The sequence below is a fragment of the Erpetoichthys calabaricus genome, chromosome 15 (genome assembly GCF_900747795.2).
Source record: "Erpetoichthys calabaricus chromosome 15, fErpCal1.3, whole genome shotgun sequence".
In the NCBI taxonomy this organism is placed as follows: Eukaryota; Metazoa; Chordata; class Cladistia; order Polypteriformes; family Polypteridae; genus Erpetoichthys; species Erpetoichthys calabaricus.
Genome location: NC_041408.2, coordinates 49,570,639 through 49,594,739, shown reverse-complemented (window position 1 = coordinate 49,594,739; position 24,101 = coordinate 49,570,639). Strand labels below are relative to the sequence as shown.

Below are 24,101 nucleotides of genomic sequence, written 5' to 3'. Positions count from 1 at the left end.
TTTGCTTAAATTGAAAAGGTTCCGCTCCTTCAATCTCCCCCTATTCCCATCTCAGGCCCAGAACCAACCTACTCGCTGTCCTCTGTGGACTTTCTCCAGCACTGCTGTGTCTTTTTCATAATATGGGGACTATAACTACACAAGGTACTCCTGGGGCCTCATTGTACACCAAAAAATTTTTTTTTATTAAACCTGGCGTACCCACATTTCTATACAACTTACCCTTTAAAATCACAATTACCTTGGAAATGTGCATTTGTGAATGTGCCTTGATGCTATTCATCCATTCATCCATCCATCCATCCATCCATCCACCCTCTTCCGCTTATCCGAAGTCGGGTCACGGGGGCAGCAGCTTGAGCAGAGATACCCAGACTTCCCTCTCCCCAGCCACTTCTTCTAGCTTTTCCGGGAGAATCCTGAGGCGTTCCCAGGCCAGCCGAGAGACATAGTCCCTCCAGTGTGTCCTGGGTCTTCCCCGGGGCCTCCTCCTGGTTAGACATGCCCGGAACACCTCACCAGGGAGGCGTCCAGGAGGCATCCTGATCAGATGCCCGAGCCACCTCATCTGACTCCTCTCAATGCGGATGAGCAGCGGCTCTACTCTGAGCCCCTCCTGGATGACTGAGCTTCTCACCCTATCTTTAAGGGAGAGCCCAGACACCCTGCGGAGGAAAGTCAATTCAGCCGCTTGTATTCGCGATGTTGTTCTTTTGGTCACTACCCATAGCTCATGACCATAGGTGAGGGTAGGAACATAGATTGACTGGTTAATTGAGAGCTTTGCCTTACGGCTCAGCTCCTTTTTCACCATGACAGACCAATGCAGAGCCCGCATCACTGCGGACACCACACCGATCCGTCTGTCAATTGATGCTATTCATCTGCATGTATATGCAATCATGATGCTGTAGACGTTCATTGGCTGGTAGATCAGGCTTATTTCTCAATTATTGAGACCCCACCATTCAAGATCATCTGCATAACACCACATATGGCATTATAGTGCCTCTCTTTAGTGTTCTGGGGATCTGGGAAAGATGTATGGTGCCAGCGTCTGAGCGGGTATCCGCTATTACCTGGCACATGTAATGACACTATTGCTGACACAATGAATCGTATTAAACATATGAAAAAGTGAGGTCTGCCTCAGAATACAAGAATATGGAGATGTGATGCCTCATCTTCGCATCACCTATGACTTGTGTGTTAATATAATGTAACAGCTTGCAGCTAACAAAAGCAGCTTCATTTTTGCTCTGTGCCATAAAGTGCTCTGATTATGTTAGGAGTACCAGACACTGCTGCAAATTGACTTTTTATGTTGGCAAAAATGTTACATTTTGTGTATGTGCACCCACACCATACAAAAACTGGATGTAGTGCCTCCTCGGTCAGCTAATGATTTTTAGCACAGCGGGCATGGAGTGAAGTTTGGCTGAGATATTAATTACCTGTTGGCCAGTCCTCTGAGAATTGACAACAGGTATGCAAAATAAACTGACAAATAACCAAAAAAACATTCTTTAGTAAAAACACATAGGATTGGCTCTCTTAAAAAGGAAATGAAAACTTGTCTCGCCAAGTCACAACGGTCTTATCCATTGTGAGAGGTGTACCTCTAGAGCTGATCTCTGCTAGCAGCGGTGTCATTTTACCCTTTTTTTTGTTTACTATCATCCCAAAGTATCCTGTATTTACTCATCCTGAGAGGATTTAATTACATTCTACACATGTATAAATAAGCATGAGCAGCAAACAAACAACTCAGAAAGAAAAAGAAAAAGACAGCTAAAGTTCCTTCGAAGTCTAAACCAGCCTCAGGTTCATGGTACAGCCTGCCAGAGACTGAGCTGAAACAGACAGACAAAGGATCAGGGAACTGAGGGGAGAGAAAAAGAGCAAAGCTATTTCTTATTTATCCACTCTACCCCAAAAACTGCCAACATAACAATAGGCTCCATAGTCATAACACTTGTCAATAATATGAAATCTAGGTCAAAGCTATCACATGTAACAATGTAGTACATTAACTTAATTAGAAAATGTCAACAAAAGCTCAGAAGCAAAGTCTCTATAACCAAAAAGAGAACTTTGTCAGCTGGAATGTCAAAGGTCTTAATCACAAATTAAAGAGAAAAAAGTATTCTCTCACCTAACAGGTCTAAATGCCAAGAAAGTATTTTTACAGGAGATTCACTTAATAAATAAGGACCAGTTTCGGTCGCAAAGAAATTGTATTGGCCAAATTGTTCACTCCAGCAATACAAAAAAAACTAGGGGTGTGGGAATCTTAATGCAAAGAACTATTCCATTTGTAGTATCAGATATAATATCTGATCCTGAAGGGCGATATGTCATGGTGATGGGTAGTTTATTTAATATAAAGTGAATTTGATAAATCTCTATGCACCTAATGTGAGATATAGATTTTATCCAAAATGTATTTGCATCTATTTCTAATGTGAACACTCATAAAATTATAATGGCCGGAGGCTTTAATTCTGTTTAAAAGCCAGACCTGGATAGGTCTTCAGCTACAGTGGCGATAACATCTAATACTGCAAAAATAAAAGGAAACTGTACATCATATTCAGCACTTTTGAGATTTAATATATTTGTCACATTAACGCACATTATAATAATGGCTCGGCAATATGAATTTCACTAAGCCATTATATTATTATAATTATGCATGTGACTTGTCATTTTGTTGGTTTCTCCAAAGTGTTGCATACTCATGAGTCAGAGTTGCTGTAAATATTTGCATGTTCCCCCTTCAAGTTTTCTTTATAAATCAATGTTTGCGTGGGAAGTTGCGTATGCACATTTCCAGCCACTTTTTGAGAGGACGCAAGCATTATAAGTGAAGCAGCTGGTGAGTCCTCACTACTGTGTTATATGACTTAAGTATAACCTCCCATGACTTGTACTCCACACCTCGTGATAAATAACTTAACATCTTATTAGCCGTCTTGATCGCATCTGTCTAGATGAAGATGAGTCCACTATGATTCTGAGGTCTTTCTCATAAAGGGGTACTGTCATGTTTCAGACCTCCTATTGTGTATCAAATCTAACATCTCTACTTACAGCATGTAATTCTTTACCTTTACATATATTAAATTTCATCTTCCATAAATCTGCCCAAGTCTACAGTGGTGTGAAAAACTATTTGCCCCCTTCCTGTTTTCTTATTCTTTTGCATGTTTGTCACACAAAATGTTTCTGATCATAAAAAAAAATTTAACCATTAGTCAAATATAACACAAGTAAACACAAAATGCAGTTTTTAAATGATGGTGTTTATTATTTAGGGAGAAAAAAATCCAAACCTACATGGCCCTGTGTGAAAAAGTAATTGCCCCCTTGTTAAAAAATAACCTAACTGTGGTGTATCACACCTGAGTTCAATTTCCGTAGCCACCCCCAGGCCTGATTACTGCCACACCTGTTTCAATCAAGAAATCACTTAAATAGGAGCTGCCTGACACAGAGAAGTAGACCAAAAGCACCTCAAAAGCTAGACATCATGCCAAGATCCAAAGAAATTCAGGAACAAATGAGAACAGAAGTAATTGAGATCTATCAGTCTGGTAAAGGTTATAAAGCCATTTCTAAAGCTTTGGGACTCCAGCGAACCACAGTGAGAGCCATTATCCACAAATGGCAAAAAACATGGAACAGTGGTGAACCTTCCCAGGAGTGGCCGGCCGACCAAAATTACCCCAAGAGCGCAGAGACGACTCATCCGAGAGACCCTCACAAAAGACCCCAGGACAACGTCTAAAGAACTGCAGGCCTCACTTGCCTCAATTAAGGTCAGTGTTCACGACTCCACCATAAGAAAGAGACTGGGCAAAAATGGCCTGCATGGCAGATTTCCAAGACGCAAACCACTGTTAAGCAAAAAGAACATTAGGGCTTGTCTCAATTTTGCTAAGAAACATCTCAATGATTGCCAAGACTTTTGGGAAAATACCTTGTGGACTGATGAGTCAAAAGTTGAACTTTTTGGAAGGCAAATGTCCCGTTACATCTGGCGTAAAAGGAACACAGCATTTCAGAAAAAGAACATCATACCAACAGTAAAATATGGTGGTGGTAGTGTGATGGTCTGGGGTTGTTTTGCTGCTTCAGGACCTGGAAGGCTTGCTGTGATAGATGGAACCATGAATTCTACTGTCTACCAAAAAATCCTGAAGGAGAATGTCCGGCCATCTGTTCGTCAACTCAAGCTGAAGCGATCTTGGGTGCTGCAACAGGACAATGACCCAAAACACACCAGCAAATCCACCTCTGAATGGCTGAAGAAAAACAAAACAAAGACTTTGGAGTGGCCTAGTCAAAGTCCTGACCTGAATCCAATTGAGATGCTATGGCATGACCTTAAAAAGGCGGTTCATGCTAGAAAACCCTCAAATAAAGCTGAATTACAACAATTTTGCAAAGATGAGTGGGCCAAAATTCCTCCAGAGCGCTGTAAAAGACTCATTGCAAGTTATCGCAAACGCTTGATTGCAGTTATTGCTGCTAAGGGTGGCCCAACCAGTTATTAGGTTCAGGGGGCAATTACTTTTTCACACAGGGCCATCTAGGTTTGGATTTTTTTTTCTCCCTAAATAATAAAAACCACCATTTACAAACTGCATTTTGTGTTTACTTGTGTTATATTTGACTAATGGTTAAATGTGTTTGATGATCAGAAACATTTTGTGTGACAAACATGCAAAAGAATAAGAAATCAGGAAGGGGGCAAATAGTTTTTCACACCACTGTATATACCGTCCTTGTCCCTCTGGAATAATTTAGCTGATTCTACATTGTCTGCCCTTCCACCTCACAAACCATGCAGATGGAGCAGAACTTTTCTTGTAACATTTAAAAGTACAACTTAATCTTTGAATAAGGATGTAACGCCTTCTGCTAAAATACTTTAAAAGCAGCAAGGTTCCACTTACCAATTCTTGGTCTAATGATGGCTTCACTATTAACACCTTATGTTGGCTTCATCTTTTATTCACAACGAAGACACCTCAGAATAAAGAAAACAAACATTGGAATTTATTTCCTTCCCAGTGCTTACCAATGGGAACAGTAGAGAAAAGAAAATCAGCCCACAACAGTATTCAAAAAGCAATATAATACAGAATAAAAGACAATGAAAACCTTCTAATACTCTTAAAGCGACTGCAGTTATTCAAACCCCTCAAAATATACACTGCTGGGCAAAAAAAAAATTGACACACTCCAATATTTTATTGGACCACCTTTAGCTTTGATTATGGCACGCATTCACCATGGTATCATTTCAATAAGCTTATGCAGTGTCACAACATTTATTTCCATTCAGAGTTGCATAAAGTCTTCTTCAACACATCCCAAAGATTCTCAGTGGGGTTAAGGTCTGGGCTCTGTGGTGGCCAATCCATATTCTTGTACATAAGCACATACAGTGCCCTCCATAATGGTGCCCTGAAATGGGGGGACCCTGTTTAAAAGGTGTTGTCCCTTCTGCATGGTGTGGCCTGACTGTATGCAGATCCCATTAAATGAATGTCAGCAATGTGTACTTTATTGTGCCTGAATTGTTTGATTTGTAATTTTTAACTGTGGAGCAGAGGGGGATATCAAATGTGTCCTTGTCCCAAACATTATGCAGGGCAAGGTATATTTCTAAAGTCAATTGACATGCACACAATCATATCTCAAAACAGGATGCGAGTCCTTGAATGTGAGTGCTTTTGTCCCTGCATGCTTTCATTCTGCCACTCCAAATTGCAGTGCATTGTTGTCCAGGAAAATTCTCACATTTACCCTTTTGCCAAATTCTAGTTTTTTTTTTAGTTTATTTGTATTTTATGTAAAACATGTGAATTAAAAATATACATCTCTCTATTATAAAAAGAAATCTTGGGAAGAGAGACAAGATGTGATGTTCTCGGAGTGACACTTTAAAGTCCCGCGAGACAAGAGATCACATTAGCGCAAACAAACGGAAATTATTACTTGGTGAAATAACAGAACAGCGAAAACAGATTGAATATTTTGTTGGGATTTAAACTTTAAGTCAGAGACTTGTAGATTATCTAATTCATGTTGCCATCAGGGAACAGTAATGTTTCTTCTCAATTAAGAGAGCGAGAATTAAAAGATGAGATTGTTGTTGTCCTCGGACCATCTCCCAGGGACTTTTAACATGAGATTCTTCCAAGTCACTCCCTACTTACAACCATTTTCAAATAAGATCACAGACATCTAACCTCTCAGTCGCGTAAAGGCTTTTATCAGACACACATCCTGTGCTCTCAGCTCTTATAAATACTTTCTAGATGACACGTCAATGACTAAGCGAAGAAGAAAGAGCAATACGTGGAGATCATGCAGCATGGCAACAACAGCAAGCCAGCAGCTGACCAAGCAAAGAGGAGGTAAGAAAAAAATGTATTTGTTTCCCATTGTATAACCATTTAAGAGGAATGACCGTGTCTCCTTGAGGTGCATTCAGCCCCCCTCTTCACAACATGAGTGGAAGAGACGTGAAGTGGCTGGGAAGTAGTGCTGGCCTTGGGGTTGGCGAGCAAAGTGAGCAGGAGGCAAAGCCCCCTAAGTTTGTATGCTAAAATCTGTTTTTTAACAACTCATGTTGGGGGCAAACATGTATAGATAGAGAGGGCCGTCCATCACTGGTCCCACCATGGTGCTGACCACGATTATGCCCATGTGTATGTATGTGGAGGCTTGGCCTCTGCTGGCCCCCACTTTTTTGCCAACCATGATTGCATCCACATATTCACACACCGAGACACAAACAAACATACAGACTCCAACAGTGGTCAAACTGTGATACTATAACTTGGATAAAAGCTCCAAATTATGATCTCCTTACAATGCCGATGACCGAATATTGGTGGAGACTGCCCTCCTTCTGTCCATGTGCCATTACCCCACTGAAATTTCACACACACGTCTGCTGATATACAGCCTGTCGATCACTTTAATGCATTCTCAAAGCAGGACACCCCCCCCCCCCGCCCCCCCATCTGACACTGATGTGGAGCTTTTCCTAGATATAGGTCAATGGCATCAAATCCCTGAAGGCACTGAGCTAAGAGTAGTCGGCTGCCACCAAAAAAAGACATTTCTCATCCTTCTTTGCAAGCATCCCCACCATCGAGCAGATAATCAGCGACCCCGTATAAATCTGCCCAGAGTGCTTCAGCTTGGCACACTTTCACCCTGCCGCTTTCTGTCACAGCCAGCACACCAGTTTCCCTAGAAGGTCATTCGGGACAGGATGTGGAAGCTCCTGGAGAGCAGCTGGATGAAGTTCGGACCGGCGGGTAGAGGTGCATATGACTGGGTTACTGGAGCCCCGCCGCCACTCATGGAGAAGCAGCTGCAGGTGGGTGAACGGCCATCGGCCAACTTCTTGTACGGTGAAAGCAGGTGGTCAGAGAATGCAGAGCATCAGAATGTGTGGATAGCCATGAAAACATAGGAATGGTGGAAAGATAACTTTTGTGAGCATTTCTAGCATTCCTGTTCTACAATTCATTTTAATGTACTTGTATGCTGATTATTATAAAAAAAGAAAAAAATATATTTTATCTTAGTGAATCGAGAGTCATTGGATCATTTTTGGCTCCACAGTCCTAGGTTCATGTCCCAGCCTGGTCACTGTGTGCCGCTTGCATGTTCTCCCTGTACCTGTCTAGATTTTTCTCCTTCTACTTCACGTTCCCTTCTGCTTCCCAAAGACGTGAAGGTCGGGTTGCTGCGTGATTGTACTGGTGTATGTGAGTGCGCTCTACCATAGACCGGCTCCTTCTGCAGGTAGATGCTGCTTTGAGATTGTTGTTCGTTGCTGCTGAGATTGTCCCCCCAGCCTTATATTTGATAATGGATGGTTGGATGGATGGATGTATGGATCTTTTCTGAAACTGAATGCAATAATTGTATTAAAAAAAGTCATGTTTTGTAACCAAACTTGTGTCAAGTAACATCAGCAGCCATACTTTGAATTAATGACGCAAAACATTTCTCTGTAAGCACTCAGTCATTATCTAACCCACTTAGTCCTGATCCCAACTAGCACAGGGCACACGGCAGGAACAAACCCTGGACAGGGCACAGTCCATTGCAGGCTCTCTAAAAGACAGTAAATGTCAATATAGAGAAATGATCAGATGTTAAAAGCAAAAAGCTGCCTGCAATATATAGAAGAGCATGTTTGATCAGAAAACCTGGACCAGTCATTATGTTCATACCATCTTCTCTAATGCAGATGACACCAGTGTGTATTTAAGGAAGGAGCCCTGAGGACCTTACGGTGTTGGTGTCTCACACTACACACTCTGCCGTTCTTCTCCTCTTACGCAGTTGTGTATCCCAGCTTCCCCCTTCCTTTTCTGTACATGTTAGATCAAGTTTGCCCTCTTCTCTCAAGACAGTATCAGACACCATGGTATGAGATCTTCAGTTTCATGGCAGTCTGTCTTATGGAGTAACCTTCATTCTGCAAGAAACAACAGACTGATGTCTTTCTTGAGAAATCTCTTTCATTTTGGCCATTTAAAACTCAAAACTGAACTATAGTAACAGCAATATCTTGTGACCCAAGTGAGCAGAATAACAAATGTCAGCAGTGCTAATGCAACTACAAATGTTTCGCCAATAACCAACTAGCATTTAAAGAAGAATAACTAAGGATAAGCTGAAGGAGGTGGCAAACAAGACACAGAAGGAATAATAATAAAGCTGAATGGCACTCACTTTAAGCAGTAATAGCACAGCTAGTATATATTGTATAAGTACAAGGATACGGTTCATTAAGGTTTATATACAGTATAAATACACACACACACATATCATTCTCAGCATTAATGTTTGTAGTGCACCATCTATTGGAATGTATATTGTAATGCATGCAGTAATAAAATGCATTTCACTTTCATTCCAACAGATGGCACACCATAAATATACCTTTGCTTTAACAAATTCTATACCATATTTTTACAGAAGCTTCCAATTTCTCACCGTTTTTCTTTTTATTTCTGATTTATTTATTTAAAGAGCTTCTGTAAAAAGCCAAATTCCTCTCTGGTGACAAATAAAGTTCTATCTGTCTATAACATTAACATTACAACCGAGCTGGCATACAGACACGTCCTTTTATTAATGGTCACATACAGGTATATACCGTAAGATATGTGATTCATTTTCTCCCTTTGTGGACTTTTTCCTATATATATATATATATATATGTGTGTGTGTGTGTGTGCGTGTCTCTCGGAGTCTCCTCTGGTCCTGGAGCACGACTGTGGCTGCAGGTTTTCATTCTAGCCCTGTTCTTAATTAGTGGCCAGTTTTTACTGCTAGTTAACTCATTTTCCTCTCATTTTAATTGACTTGTATTTTTTTTTTACTGCTTCGTTTTTTCCTTCAATGGCCCCCACACAGGAATGAGATGTGATGTGAGCCAGCAGATGAGCAGCTAAGACAGGGCCGCAAACTCCTACCAGTTTCACTCTTGATGAAAAAACAATTCTTGTTGCTAATTAAACCCATTATTTAATTTCATGGCTAGTTGCTGCTCTCATTCTGCCACATTTCCAAATTGTTGAGTTTCATTTTTCTTTTCCTAAGAACGCTGTCAACATGTTTTGTGGACCTGAGCAGATCAACATTACTGTGACCTTCACCTTTCTCTACTTTCAGATGCGGTTTTGGTTGACTCTGGTCAGTTGTTGGCTCATTTTATTCCTTATTATTGTTTGGCTGTTAATTAAGGAAAAACAAAATAATTACGGTACCTGAGTCTTAAACAGCAAGTCAATAAAAATTAAAGCAAAAGAAGTAAATTAGCAGCAAAAACTGGTCACTATGTAAAAAGAGAGTTAAAGAGAAAATCTGCAGCCACAGTTGTGATCCAGGACCGGAATTGGAAACCCCTGATATTCACACTAGCTGGCCAGGTCCATGATTAATGAATGAGCAAAAGATCCAATAAATGACGCAGAGCAGAGGACATGGATCCCCCTTCTGCATGCTGCCCAGCGGGATCTCTTTGGAAGTCTCTGGTGTGACATTTGTAAAAGCCACCAGCAGCTTTTCTTCAGAAGGCTGACAGCCTACATTTTAAATCTGACAATGTGAGATTTTTACATTTCTCAGTACTGCAGGTAAACACCTTCCCTTGGTTTGGACCAAACCATTCTTGCTGTGGAGTATCCATAATCTTCATTTTCACATCAGATGCTTTTCTTACTCCTGGAAAGCACAGGAAGTGTAAAGTTTCACTGGCTCTTTTCTTGTTCTCGTGACACCAGACTCGCTTGCATGATTTGCTTGCATGCAGTACTTGAGCCTCAAGCATGGGAAAGGTGCTATATAATTAAAATGTATTATTATTATTATTTTTCACTTTCTCGTCTGCTACAAGATTCTTCCTAAGTCACATTTGTTCACATTGCATGCTTAACTCCACTTTCAAATCTTGCCTTTCAGTGTCTTGGCAGGTCACTTTCTTGAGCTACGTGCACAGTTTCACTACAGCACTTTTTCACAAATCTTTACTCATATCTAGCATCATTGATTGCTTAAATGTGCTCTGTCATTTGGTGAGAATGCTCATTTTAAAGCCTTTTTCCTTGAATTTCAGCAAAGTGGCTTTCGCCTGGAATTGCAGCTGCTAGACAGACAGAAATCTGCTTTTATTATAAAACAACATCTGGATAATTGACGCCTCAGAATAGACAAAGAACAGCAAGGAAAACGGCCTCATGGGCCAAGGAGATTGAACTCAGGAGAATTAATGGGTACCATGGAAGCACTCAGAAGCTGCAAGAAGACAGAAAAGAAGGAGCTGATAGAACATCAATGAATTACCCCAACTGCCCTATTTTTATTTATTTACGTACTTACAACCAGCTGTGCTCACCTTGAAAAGCACTATATGAACTAACAAAAATAAATATATAAATTACTCTTTAAGTGTCATGCCTGGAGTTAAGCTACACTCTAAATCACCGCACCATAGAAGAATAAACTTTGTCAGGTCTGATCTCTAATAGAAGTCCTAGTCTATATAGCGCCTTTCACAGTGTGCTTTGTACAATAAATTCAAATTTTTTCATATACGTTTTTAAGCTTTCCTGAACAAAGCAAACATTTACCGAAGTCAAACACACTGCCACCACATTTGGTGTAAAAGGAGCTCAATAGAGCAGTGCATGTTTTATGGTGACATTAATAATAATAATGCATTTTATTTATAGAGTGCCTTTCCCAATCTCACTGAATATTAAATGCTGGTTTTACATCTTTGAGAGGGAGGAGCTCAATGGCTGCCATCTGAATACGAGGACAACTGACAAAGGCTTAGCATTCTTTCTTTACAATTTAAAGGGCATGTGCACGTACATTTTATGTCTATAATACGCACTGCGAACCTATGAAAGGCATTACATTGAAAAGTGGTTAGAATAGGGAGCTGAACTCCACTTTCTCCATTTAAAAACATACAAAATATGTGGAATTACAAACAAGAAGAGACTTAGTGACTGCCCTTTAAATATCAGCACTACTCTATATAGTGCCTTTCAGAGGTATAAATGTAAGAGCCAATCTTAGAAAGTTAAAGCATTGAGTTAAACTCATATTAGTGTTTGCTTAATTTGAATAGAATATACGTTTCTTTCTTAGTCATAGACAATGGTATAGTCTTTTCCCCCTATAAGTTAGTAAGACAACAACAACAACATTTATTTATATAGCACATTTTCATACAAAAAGTAGCTCAAAGTGCTTTACATAATGAAGAGAAGAAAAATAAAAGACAAAATTAGAAATTAAAATAAGACAACATTAATTAACATAGAAAGGAGTAAGGTCCGATGGCCAGGGTGGACAGAAAAAAACAAAAAAAAACTCCAGAAGGCTGGAGAAAAAAATAAAATCTGTAGGGGTTCCAGGCCACGAGACCACCCAGTCCCCTCTGGGCATTCTACCTAACATAACTGAAATAGTCCTCTTTGTAGTTCGGGCTTTTCATGGAGTCACTTGATGCTGATGGTCATACAGACTTCTGGCTTTTAATCCCATCCATCATTGTTGGAACATCATGGTGCTTTGGTAGATGGTGGTGGCGCACGACACCACCAACAGGACACCGGAAAAGGAAACAGAAGAGAGAGTAGGGGTTAGTACAGATTTTGAATGAATAGTTATTATAATGAATTGGATATACAGAGTGTCAGGATTAAATTACAGTGAAGTTCTGAGAAGGCCATGTTAAAATAATGTGTTTTCAGTAGTTTTTTAAAGTGCTCCACTGTATTAGCCTGGCGAATTCCTACTGGCAGGCTATCCAGATTTTAGGTGCATAACAGCAGAAGGCCGCCTCACCACTTCTTTTAAGTTTTGCTCTTGGAATTCTAAGGAGACACTCAGTTGAGGATCTGAGGTTACGATTTGGAATATAAGATGTCAGACATTCCGATATATAAGCCGGGGCGAGATTATTTTAAAGCTTTATAAACCATAAGCAGAATTTTAAAGTCAATTCTGAATGACACAGGTAACCAGTGTAGTGACATCAAAACTGGAGAAATGTGTTCGGATTTTCTTTTCCTGGTAAGGATTCTAGCAGCTGCATTCTGCACTAATTGCAAACGATTGATGTCTTTTTTGGGTAGTCCTGAGAGGAGTGCGTTACAGTAATCTAGCAGACTGAAAACAAACGCATGAACTAATTTCTCTGCATCTTTCGATGATATAAGAGGTCTAACTTTTGCTATGTTTCTTAGGTGAAAAAATGCTGTCCTAGTGATCTGATTAATATGCGATTTAAAATTCAGATTACAATCAACGGTTACCCCTAAGCTTTTTACCTCCGATTTGACTTTTAATCCTAATGCATCCAGTTTATTTCTAATAGCCTCATTGTATCCATTATTGCCAATCACTAAGATTTCGGTTTTTTCTTTATTTAATTTGATAAAGTTACTATTCATCCATTCTGAGATACAAGTTAGACATTGTGTTAGCGAATCAAAAGATTTGGGGTCATCAGGTGCTATTGATAAATACAGCTGTGTGTCATCAGCATAGCTGTGGTAGCTCACGTTGTGCCCTGAGATAATCTGACCTAATGGAAGCATGTAGATTGAGAAGAGCAGCGGACCCAGGATAGAGCCTTGTGGAACACCATATAGAATATCATGTGTCTTTGAGTTATAATTACCACAACTAACAAAGAATTTTCTCCCTGCCAGGTAGGATTCAAACCAATTTAAGACACTGCCAGAGAGGCCCACCCATTGACTAAGGCGATTCTTAAGAATATTATGATCAATGGTGTCAAATGCGGCACTCAGATCTAAGAGGATGAGAACAGATAAATGGCCTCTGTCTGCATTTAACCGCAAGTCATTTACTACTTTAACGAGTGCAGTTTCTGTGCTGTGATTTGTTCTAAAACCTGACTGAAATTTATCAAGAATAGCATGTTTATTGAGGTGCTAATTTAACTGTATAATGACTGCCTTCTCTAGAATTTTACTTAAGAAAGGCAGGTTAGAGATGGGTCTATAATTTTCAAGAGCAGAGGGATCGAGATTATTTTTCTTGAGTAGGGGTTTAACTACTGCAGTCTTAAGACAGTCTGGGAAGACCCCCGTATCTAATGACGAATTTACTATGTCAAGAACATTATCAATTAGCACGCCCGATACTTCTTTGAAAAAATTTGTTGGTATTGGGTCAAGGGCACAGGTGGAGGGTTTCATTTGAGAAATTATTTTATGTAAATCAGGTAAATCTATCCTAGTGAAAGACTTTAATTTGTTTATTATGGGGTACTGGGGTTTAGGAGGATCCTTAGTGTTGGGGAGACATACTATGTTATTTCTAATATCATTAATTTTTTGATTGAAAAATACAGCGATAGCCTCACAGGTTTTACTGGAAGTACTTAGGAGGCATTCCTTTGAGTTACCTGGGTTTAACAGATGATCAATTGTCGAAAATAAGACTCTGGGATTACTAGCATTGTTATTTATAATCTTAGAGAAATAGCAGCGCCTCTCAAGACGGACTGTGTTATTGTATTCTGTTATTTTAACTTTTAATATCTCATAGTCAATAGTTAGTTTAGTCTTCCTCCATTTACGCTCAGCTCTACGGCATGTTCTCTTTAAATCAGACACTCTTTGGGTCTTCCAAGGTATAACAATGCTAGAAGATTTTTTTAACTGTCTTTTCAGGTGCAACTAAGTCAACAGCAGCTCTCACTTTAGTATTAAATCTTTCCACCTTACTATTTACATTCTCCTCGCTATTATAGTTGGCACTATAAACGGACTGATTGCTTAGAATGTTTGAAAGTTTTAAAGCTGCTGATGAGTCAAAGAAGCGTTTTTTAACAATATGCTTCTCATGAGTGTTTTCTATCATTATTTCTATATTAAAGAGTAGAAGAAAATGGTCTGATAGACCAATATCAATGACCTGCTTTATATCAACTTTTAGTCCTTTAGTAATTACTAAGTCTAACGTATGACCTGCTTTATGTGTAGGCTGAATAACGAGCTGTCTCAAATCAAAAGAGTCCAGGAGGTTCATAAATTCTTTTACTTTCTGGTCACATTGATTATCTATATGAAAATTAAAGTCGCCGACTATTAAGAGTGTGTCATAGTTCGTAATTAAGATTGACATTAAGTCAGAGAATTCCTCAAAGAAAGACGCGTTGAATTTTGGAGGTCTATACACGGATAATACTAGAACGTGAGAATCTCCCTGAATAATAATGGCGAGATACTCAAAAGACTTGAACTTACCAAAACTGATATTTTTACACTTTAACCGGCTTGAGTAAATGTTTGCTAATCCTCCACCTCTCTTTCCTTGGCGATCAGCACGAGTAAAACTGTAATCCGGAGGCGCAGATTCGATTAAAACAGCTGCGCCATCTGAGCTAAGCCACGTTTCACTTAGTGCAATAAAATCTATTTTTTTATCACTAATAAGATCGTTGATAAAAAACGTCTTGTTAGTTAAAGCCCTAATATTTAATAGTGCCATCTATATTCAATGTTTCGGAGGAGCAGAGATGAATACTATGTGCGTTATTGATATATGGAACAGGAATTAAGTTATTTTTATTAGCGCCGCTCTGCGTGTATTTTTTGTTTAACCTATGATCTGTTTTTATAGTTTTAATACATTGTTCATCTAAAGTAGTAACTTTAATTAAATTATTGGTGTTTATGCCGTATTGCCTAGAACTTTCTTGCTATACCTGAGATACAGTGAGTTCATTGTGTCCGTTGTTGTTTAGAAGATGTCCCAGGACACAGGGGACTTGAAAGACCCATGTCAGCAAACAGTTTTCTGACAAAAATGCAGCTGTGTTTTCCCAAAATAACCAAAGTTCAGCAGCTCTAGCATACAAAATGGGATTCACCAAAAGCCTGACGTGCGGAAATGATTCCACAGACAAAATATCTTTGTTTTTAAAAGTTTTAGTTAAAATTCCAAGTAAAACAAACGTTCAAAAATGTTTGGAAATGATTTAACTGAATAAGCAAACTTAAAGAAATGAAATAAGATTTAAGCGGGCGGCACGGTGGCGCAGTGGGTAGCGCTGCTGCCTCGCAGTTGGGAGATCTGGGGACCTGGGTTCGCTTCCCGGGTCCTCCCTGCGTGGAGTTTGCATGTTCTCCCCCGTGTCTGCGTGGGTTTCCTCCGGGCGCTCCGGTTTCCTCCCACAGTCCAATGACATGCAGGTTAGGTGGATTGGCGATTCTAAATTGGCCCTAGTGTGTGCTTGGTGTGTGGGTGTGTTTGTGTGTGTCCTGCGGTGGGTTGGCACCCTGCCCGGGATTGGTTCCCTGCCTTGTTGGCTGGGATTGGCTCCAGCAGACCCCCGTGACCCTGTGTTCGGATTCAGCGGGTTGGAAAATGGATGGATGGATGGATAAGATTTAAGCTTTGAATAGAACTTTTCTTAACAAGAACTTTCTTTTTTTTTCTATTTCAATTTTCTCTTTGTTGTGTGAACAGTTTTACTTTGAATTTTAACTAAACCTTTTAAAAACGAAGATATTTTGTCTGCGTAATCATTTCAGCACATCAAGCTTTTGTTGAATCACATTTTTTAAGCTGGAGCTGCTGAACTTTGGTGATTTTGGGAAAACGCAGCTACAATCACCATAGTCATCATCTGTGTTATAACACTAATGCTAAGCTTTCTCCTTCATATTTATACGCAGTGTATATCATATTCAAAATTTGTTCATGTAAAAAGTGCTATATAGTGTTTGGAACAGGGAGTTGATTTTTTTTTACATTTATATGCAAATAATAATAATAATATGAGCACTATTCTATATACTGCCTTTCCTGAGAATCACCAAATCAATATGCCAAATAACACTAAGGCAAAGCTTTCTCTTTAATTTTTATAAGCTTTGCACATCATACTAAAAATGTGTTTACTGTGAAAGGCGCTATATGGTGTTTGGAGTAGGAAGTTGAATTCTATTTTTTTTATACTTATATGCAAATCATCTATTTAGAGGCTTAGCAGTTACCTTCATAATCTCAGTTGACAAAGCTGATGTCCTTTATACTAGAACACCGTTACAAAGCTTTGTCCTTTACCTTTATGTACAGCATGTGCACTTCATTTCATATCAAAATCAGTTCGCTATAAAAGATGCTACATAGTGGATGGATTCGTTATTTTTCACATGTATATGTTGCAAACAAGAGGAGGCTTAACAAGTACCTTACACTTTATAGCGCCTTTCAGAGAAATCACCATGGCCAGGCAATGTGCTTTATCACAGTGTTTCTGAACCTCAGGGTCACAACCCACTTTTAGGTTGCCACCAGTGGGTTGCAAGTTGCTATTGTTTGTAATAGTAGTGGGTGGCAGTGGGTTGCAGCTCCCACAATCACACGACCCCCGCCACTCTGAGACTCGAGCATGATTCACCAAGGGGGAACCCACGTCCCCCGGTGGGTCACGAACTCCCTTACATGGAAAAACGTGGATCACAACACCAAAAGGGTTGAGAGGCACTGCTTTATAACACCAATGCAAAGGACTGTACTTCATCTTCAAACCTGCTCACTATAAAAGGCGCTATATATCGTGGATGGATTAGGGAGTTCTCACATTTATATGTCGTAATCAAGAAGAGGCTTAATGATCACCATTCTAATATCACAACTACCCAATATAGCACCTTTCAGAGGAATCACTATGGTGTTGTGCTTTATGATGCTAAGGCAAAGCTTACGTTTTCATATTTCTAGGCATTGCATATCATATTAAGAATCCATTCTCTGTTAAATGTGCTATATAGTGTTTGGAGCAGGGAGATGAATTCCTTTTTCTACATTGTTATATAAATGTGTTACTTTGCAAACAAGAAGAGTACTAATGATCCCCCTTATAATATAACAACTACTCTATATAGTGCCTTTCAGAGGAATCACCATGGTGATATGCATTATAAACACTAAGGCACAGCTTTTTGCTTTCATATTTATAGGCACTGACTTTTTGTTTGATTTGATATACTTTGTTAATCTCCAAGGGAAAGGCATCGTTTCACATAACCTTTGGGTCCATATATTAAGAATCCATTGACTGTAAAAGACGCTATATATTGTTTGGAATAGAGAGTTGAATTCCTTTTTCTATATTTATGTTTAAATGTGCAACTTTGCAAACAAGAAGAGGCTTAATGATCACCATTCTAATATTACCACAACTCTATATAGCGCCTTTCAGAGGAACCGCCATGGTGGTGTGCTTTATGATGCTAAGGCACAGCTTTTGCTTTCATATTTATAAGCATTGCATATCATTTTAAGAATCTATTCTCTGTAAAAGGTGCTATATATTGTTTGAAGTTGAGATGAGTTGAATTCCTTTTTCTATATTTATATATAAACTACCTGCAGGTGGTCTTTGGGACAAAAAACAACCCAAAGACCCCCTAGCAGTTTTCCTATATTCGTGAACTTGGTGAGCTGTCCACTAACTCTTAAGAATTACAAAGTGCAGAGGACGTGGACCCACCTGTGCTGGCTGCCCCTCTGGTTTTCATAAGAAGACCCTGGCGATACCATATCTTAGCCGAATCGCTGGCATATGAGTCCCGTTAATCTGTTACCTCCAGATAGATGATGTTTTTAGTACTTCAAGCCGTGCTCTCCATTGCGGAGGTGTTTCACTTGCACGTTGTTGGGCTGCGGCAATTGCTTCATTACAATGTTGTGTTTCTTCATCATTGTCAGCATGACGTCCTTCATAGTGAGAAGTGAGGTGCACGCAAGTGCCGAAAAAATGTAAAAGGTGCGTGCATGCGCCACCTAGTGGTTGTGGTTGAGTGTGCGCAGAGCAGACTGTTGCTCCATTCACACACACAGGTCTTTGGTTTATATACATTATGTCTAATGTGCAAACAAGAAGAGACTTAATGATCACCCTCATAATATTTCAGCTACTCTATATAGTGCTTTACAGAGGAGTCGCCATGGTGATTATAATACTAAGATAAAGTTTTTGCTTTCCTATTTATAGGCATCGCATATCATATTAAAATCAGTTTACTATAAAAGATGCTACATAGTAGATGGATTAAAGCATTTACACATTTAAATGTAGCAAAAAAGAGGGGGCTTAACGGTTACCCTAATAGTATCACCACGACACTTTATAGTGCCTTTCAGAGGAATCACCATGGCAATGTGCTTAAGCACAGTGTTTCTCAACCACTGGGTCACAACCCACTTTTGGGCTGGCACTGGTGGGTCGCAAGCTGCTATTGTTTGTAATGGCAGTGGGTGGCAGTGGGCCGTGACACTGACGATCACACTGGACCCCAGCCCACTCTAATAATTGCACTCAATTCACCAAAATACAGTAACTATTTCACAGCTGATGTCAACTTTTGTCAAAATGAGGAGTTGACGATGGTAATCATCAGTAAACTGTGACAAAACCAACTGTTATGTTTTAGCTGGACTCTCGTTGCTGGAAGGAAAGTTAGCTTCATTGGTTTTGACCGAGGTTTACTGCTCTCCCGTGAGCAGCAAGGCGCAAACAACAGCAAAAATGGCACTGACATCTGGCGAGAGATCAAAGTGGATGCGTAAAGCAAGATACTCCATGGACGACATTTTGCCTATTCTCTCTGAACTGGACTATGACTTGTTGGACTCGGATTTTGATACAAGCAATCGAAAACGAATGCGAGGTTCCAGCTCCAGCTGACTAGTCCCCAGCTAATTGTGCTGCTGAACAGGTTCATGTAGCTGACACGCCTATGGCACTGTTTGTCTGGGAGGACTGACACTTAAGTGGGAGAAACCAGACTGCAATGCACTGCGACCGTGAAGGCTGCTGCTGCCCCAGCCATGCGAAGACAGCCTGGCAGCATGTCTGCCGCACGTTCTTGGCAAACAAGGGGGGCTCTGCCCCCTGCTCGCTTCGCCCGCCTACCCCCGGCGTTGGGTATCCTGAAATACATTAGTCGAGCTTGTTCGTTTTGGAGCCGTGCCCGCTTTTTATTTGCGGCATGTCAGACGCGCGTTGTAGGCGCCTGCGTTCATTGATTTTATCCAGTCGGGCTCGTGTTCGTATATCCGTCAGTCGAGCTCGTTCGTTTTGAACCCGTGCCTGCTTTGCTTCCGCAGTTTCAGACACGCGTTGTAGGCACCTGCATTCGTTGATCTTATCTAGGTGGGCTCGTGTTTGTATCATTGAGCTGTATTGTGTTTGAATTCGGTGTAAAGCGTTCAGCGGTTTGTACAATCCCAAGCAGCACATTATTCCTAACTTCACTCCGCAGTAGTGCCACTCACAATATGGCGGTGACGCCTGCGCCTTGCGTACTATCATTGTGGACCTGTGGGACCGCCGTAGCCTCTTCCGTTTGAATCTGGGCTGTAGCGCAGACTCCTCTTTTTTGTATGGCTGTGTCGTTAGTCGTTAGCTATGGGCGCGTTGTTGCTTCATTTCTCATTCATGTCAGTTGAGCTCTTTCGTTTTTGGGCCGCGACTCCTTCGTTCGCGGTGGATACGACTTCGCGTGCGGTTTATGAGACGCGCGCTGTACGTGCCTGCGCAGTATGTCTCATGGTCCCATCGCCGTGTACCTGCGTCCATGCCATCCGGTTTACCATTCTCGGTTAGTAATATGGATTGGCAACCACAGCATGCAGCAACAAACGTTTTATGTTGATTTCTGTGTGAAGCCATTGCTTTTCAGAAAAGAGTTTTTTGTAAAAATATTCAGCCCTCAAAGAGTTAAGAAGTTTCCACATGTATATGCTGCAAACAAGAGGAGACTTAAGGATTACCTGCCTAATATCACCACTATACTATATAGTGCCTTTTCTGGGGAATCGCTATGGCAATGTGCATTATAACACTAATGCGAAGTTTTGACCTTCATATTTATATATCTGGCATATCATAGTATAAAAGGCGCAGTATAGAGAATGTAGTAAGGAGCTGAACTCCATCAAGCGCTTTGGCATGTTTCACTCCATATTGCAATTTTCCAATATGAAATGGCAGTGCCCGGTATGGCCTTCCGGTTTCCGACAGCGACGTGCCATTTACGTTAAATGTTCCTCTAACAGTTATGACAATAAAATAAATCCAGAAGTCCAAAATCCAATTACACCCAGCAGCAGACACTTCATAATACAAATGCTAAGCCTGCTCCTTTGTATTTCTAAACGTCGCTAACAGACTGTTCAGGATGTAAGTCGCTATATTGAAGAGTAAAGGCAGTGGGGAGTTGAACACCTCTTTTTATATTTATGGTTGACGTGGTTTCCCGCATAAGTAAAGTGTTTTGAGTAGGTTAAAGAGGTGCTTTATAAATGAAATTAATTATTATTATTGTAACAATGTTTTTATGTCAACATGCAACAGAAAGAATCTCAATGACCACCACCCTAAAATCAGCTTTATATAGCGCCTTTGCTAATGCAAGGCTTCACGGTAAAGGCGCTATATAGAGAACAGTTCAATGATAGTTCTATATATCGCCTTTCAGAGACTCATCCATCCATTTTCCAACCCGCTGAATCCGAACACAGGTCACGGGGGTCTGCTGGAGCCAATCCCAGACAAAACAGGGCACAAGGCAGGAACCAATCCCGGGCAGGGTGCCAACCCACCGCAGGACACACAAACACACCAAGCACCCACACACCACTAGGGCCAATTCACAATCGCCAGTCCACCTAACCTGCATGTCTTTGGACTGTGGGAGGAAACCGAAGCGCCCAGAGAAAACCCACGCAGACATGGGGACAAGCGAACCCGGGTCTCCTAACTGCGAGGCAGCAGCGCTACCACCGCGCAGAAGGCGCTATATAGAATACAACACGGAGTTAGTGCTTAGTTTATAATACCACGATATTTCAAGGATTTGTGCTATCAGTTTTAACATAGCGCCTTTCACACAGGACTCTCGTGCAGCGTTTCATTTTGTTTTCGTGTCTGTGCGATGTGACTCCGCCCCCTCTCTATTCTTCTTTCGGCCTTCATTTATGTATTTAAAATGAAAAGCAGATTGGCCCCTCTGAGGGCATCGGAGCAGGTCCAGGGTGAACGACTGGTAAGGAGGATTAGCGGGCAGCTGAGCCAAACATCTGCTTCTGCACCGCTCCGTGACGCCAGACCGCTGGAATCAAATGTGGACGAGTGCTCAACGGCAGAAAAAAAAGAGGATTTTCAGGCCACGTGTTGGCACGCTGTTTAGATGCCAGGGCTTAAGCCAGGTGCTGGCAGGCGTAGCCGCTGTGACTGGCACGTGTAAGGCTTAAAGATGCGGAGAGGTAAAAACGAGACAAAATGACCCTAAGCACAACACAAAGAAGAGAAGAATGGCAGAAAAATTCTAAAATCGAGGTGTGCAAAGTTTGATGTGTCAAACCCAAAAAGACCCCAGGCTGCAATCACTGCCAAATGGGGTTTTAACTGAGTAGGGTTGTGTCGTGGGAATATTTCAGTTTTTTTTTTTGTTTAATGCCCTTACAAAACTTCATCCATCCATCCATCCATTATCCAACCCGCTGAATCCGAACACAGGGTCACGGGGGTCTGCTGGAGCCAATCCCAGCCGACACAGGACACAAGGCAGGAACCAATCCCGGGCAGGGTGCCAACCCACCGCAGGACACACACCAAGCACACACTAAGGCCAATTTAGAATCGCCAATCCACCTAACCTGCATGTCTTTGGACTGTGGGAGGGAACCGGAGCGCCCGGAGGAAACCCACGCAGACACGGGGAGAACATGCAAACTCCACGCAGGGAGGACCCGGGAAGCGAACCCAGGTCCCCAGATCTCCCAACTGCGAGGCAGCAGCGCTACCCACTGCGCCACCGTGCCGCCCCCTTACAAAACTTTCAAACTGTTTTTGCTTTGTAATTTTGGAGTATTGACTGTTGCTTAATAAAAGAAAAAGAAGAATTGATAAGATTTTAACAAGGCTTCTTCACGGTCACCAGCCCCTTAGTCTGCCCTTGTTGACGCTTTTTCTTATTTATTTCTTCCACAGGACGAACAATGGAATGAATTTCCTGTGCACGGCGACTCGGAAGTGGAGATCATCTTTTATTTCGTTCTGCCGACAGCCTCGCTGCTTTTAATCGGGATTCTCGCCTTCCTACTCTACCAGAGGTGCGGCCACCGCAAGACGTGCCCGAGCAACATCGTGACGGTGGATCTGCAGGAGGACGGAACCAGCGCAGCAGACCCCCTGGCTGTCTTGACAGCTGAGAGCGAGCAGTGTCCCTTCGATGGCTCCCATACCGAAGGGGTCTTTCTGATGGTATATTTGCCACCACCCTATGAAAAGACCGTTACGAAGATATCTAAAGTGGGCAGCGACGAGCCAACGTCACCGGAGGTGCTGCTGCCCTTTCAGCTGGACGTGGAGACAAAGTCATAGCGTGCAAAAAAACATCGGTAGCGGAAAGAGACGCAAATTAGTCACTAAGGGCTTTGGTTTGCATCTTGATGGTGCTAAATTTTACCGGGGGGGCTTACGTTTCATTGTCACTCTGAAAGTTCACTGAATGACACCAGATCTGACGGGAAAATGAATCGATATGGGGGAAAACTCAAAGTTAATCGATCTACAATATGAACTCTTACACGACGGAACTAGAATCGAGATGGCGTCCTCAAAAAATTAAACACGGACTTTATAGGTTAGCTTACATCAGTAGGAGTAGGCGAAAAAAATAAATCAGCAACGGAATAAACGAGTGGACCCGACAAGAACGTCGGCGCTCAATAGCAGACTGTGCCGTTACAATGAAGAAAGGGGTAGATAAGAAATCAAGAACAAGCTAAATAAAGAGTTAATTGGGGTGTTTTGTTTTGATTTTTTTTTTGTTTGCAAGTACTGGCCTATACACCAGCAGAAAGATGGCTATCGGGATGTTCCGCTCATTGGCCTTTATCAAAGATGGCGTATCGCGGACACTTCTCAAAGGGTTGTGTTTAATTGAGACACGTTGTGGCTTTCTGTTCTTAAAACATTTTGTCTGCAATTGCATTGGTGACGTCTATTTGGAGTTTGCCCTTCATATTAAAATTGGACTAATCAATGATCATCCATACAGGGCTGGATTAACCATTAAGCAAAATAAGCACATGCTTATGGCATCAAGGGTAAAGTGGGGTGGGGTGGGGGTTTACACCACAGAAATGTTCTGTTATCGGACTTACCAGAGACCATATGGCACAAAACTGCAAATTGTGCTGCTGAACCAGGTTCCACAAAATGGGCTCCCGCATTAAATGAAAAAATTACTTACATACACATATAGTACCTAGCAAATAATACAAAGAGTACACAACACGCATTTCACCCTAATTGGGGCTCATCAGGACTACACACCCGAGGTAAAGCTTCAGATGTTGCACCTTGGTGGCTGTTTTGCTTGCATGCACGATAGGGCGCAGATCGGAGTATTATGTGCATAGGTCTGATCATAGCGTGAGGTTTGATCCCCGTAAGGGGACGCAAAGCTGCGTACACCTGA

General features: G+C 41.2%; 1 protein-coding gene across 1 annotated transcript; it reads left to right on the top strand.

Annotated features, from left to right (window-relative positions):
• The first annotated feature begins 6,617 nt into the window (after nt 1-6,617).
• Nucleotides 6,618-22,999, top strand: LOC127525922 (small integral membrane protein 28-like). The gene is made up of 2 exons (XM_051919239.1): nt 6,618-7,405; nt 22,607-22,999. The coding sequence occupies exons 1-2, from the start codon at nt 7,298-7,300 to the stop codon at nt 22,997-22,999; spliced, it is 501 nt and encodes a 166-aa protein (XP_051775199.1). The 5' UTR covers nt 6,618-7,297.
• Nucleotides 23,000-24,101: the final 1,102 nt, after the last annotated feature.

Bases quoted from the DNA above. Each gene is read 5' to 3' on its own strand.
- LOC127525922 (XM_051919239.1), top strand. From the start codon at position 7,298: ATGTGGAAGCTCCTGGAGAGCAGCTGGATGAAGTTCGGACCGGCGGGT. The intron at 7,406-22,606 runs GTGGGTGAACGG...TTTCTTCCACAG, and splicing joins TCATGGAGAAGCAGCTGCAG to GACGAACAATGGAATGAATT.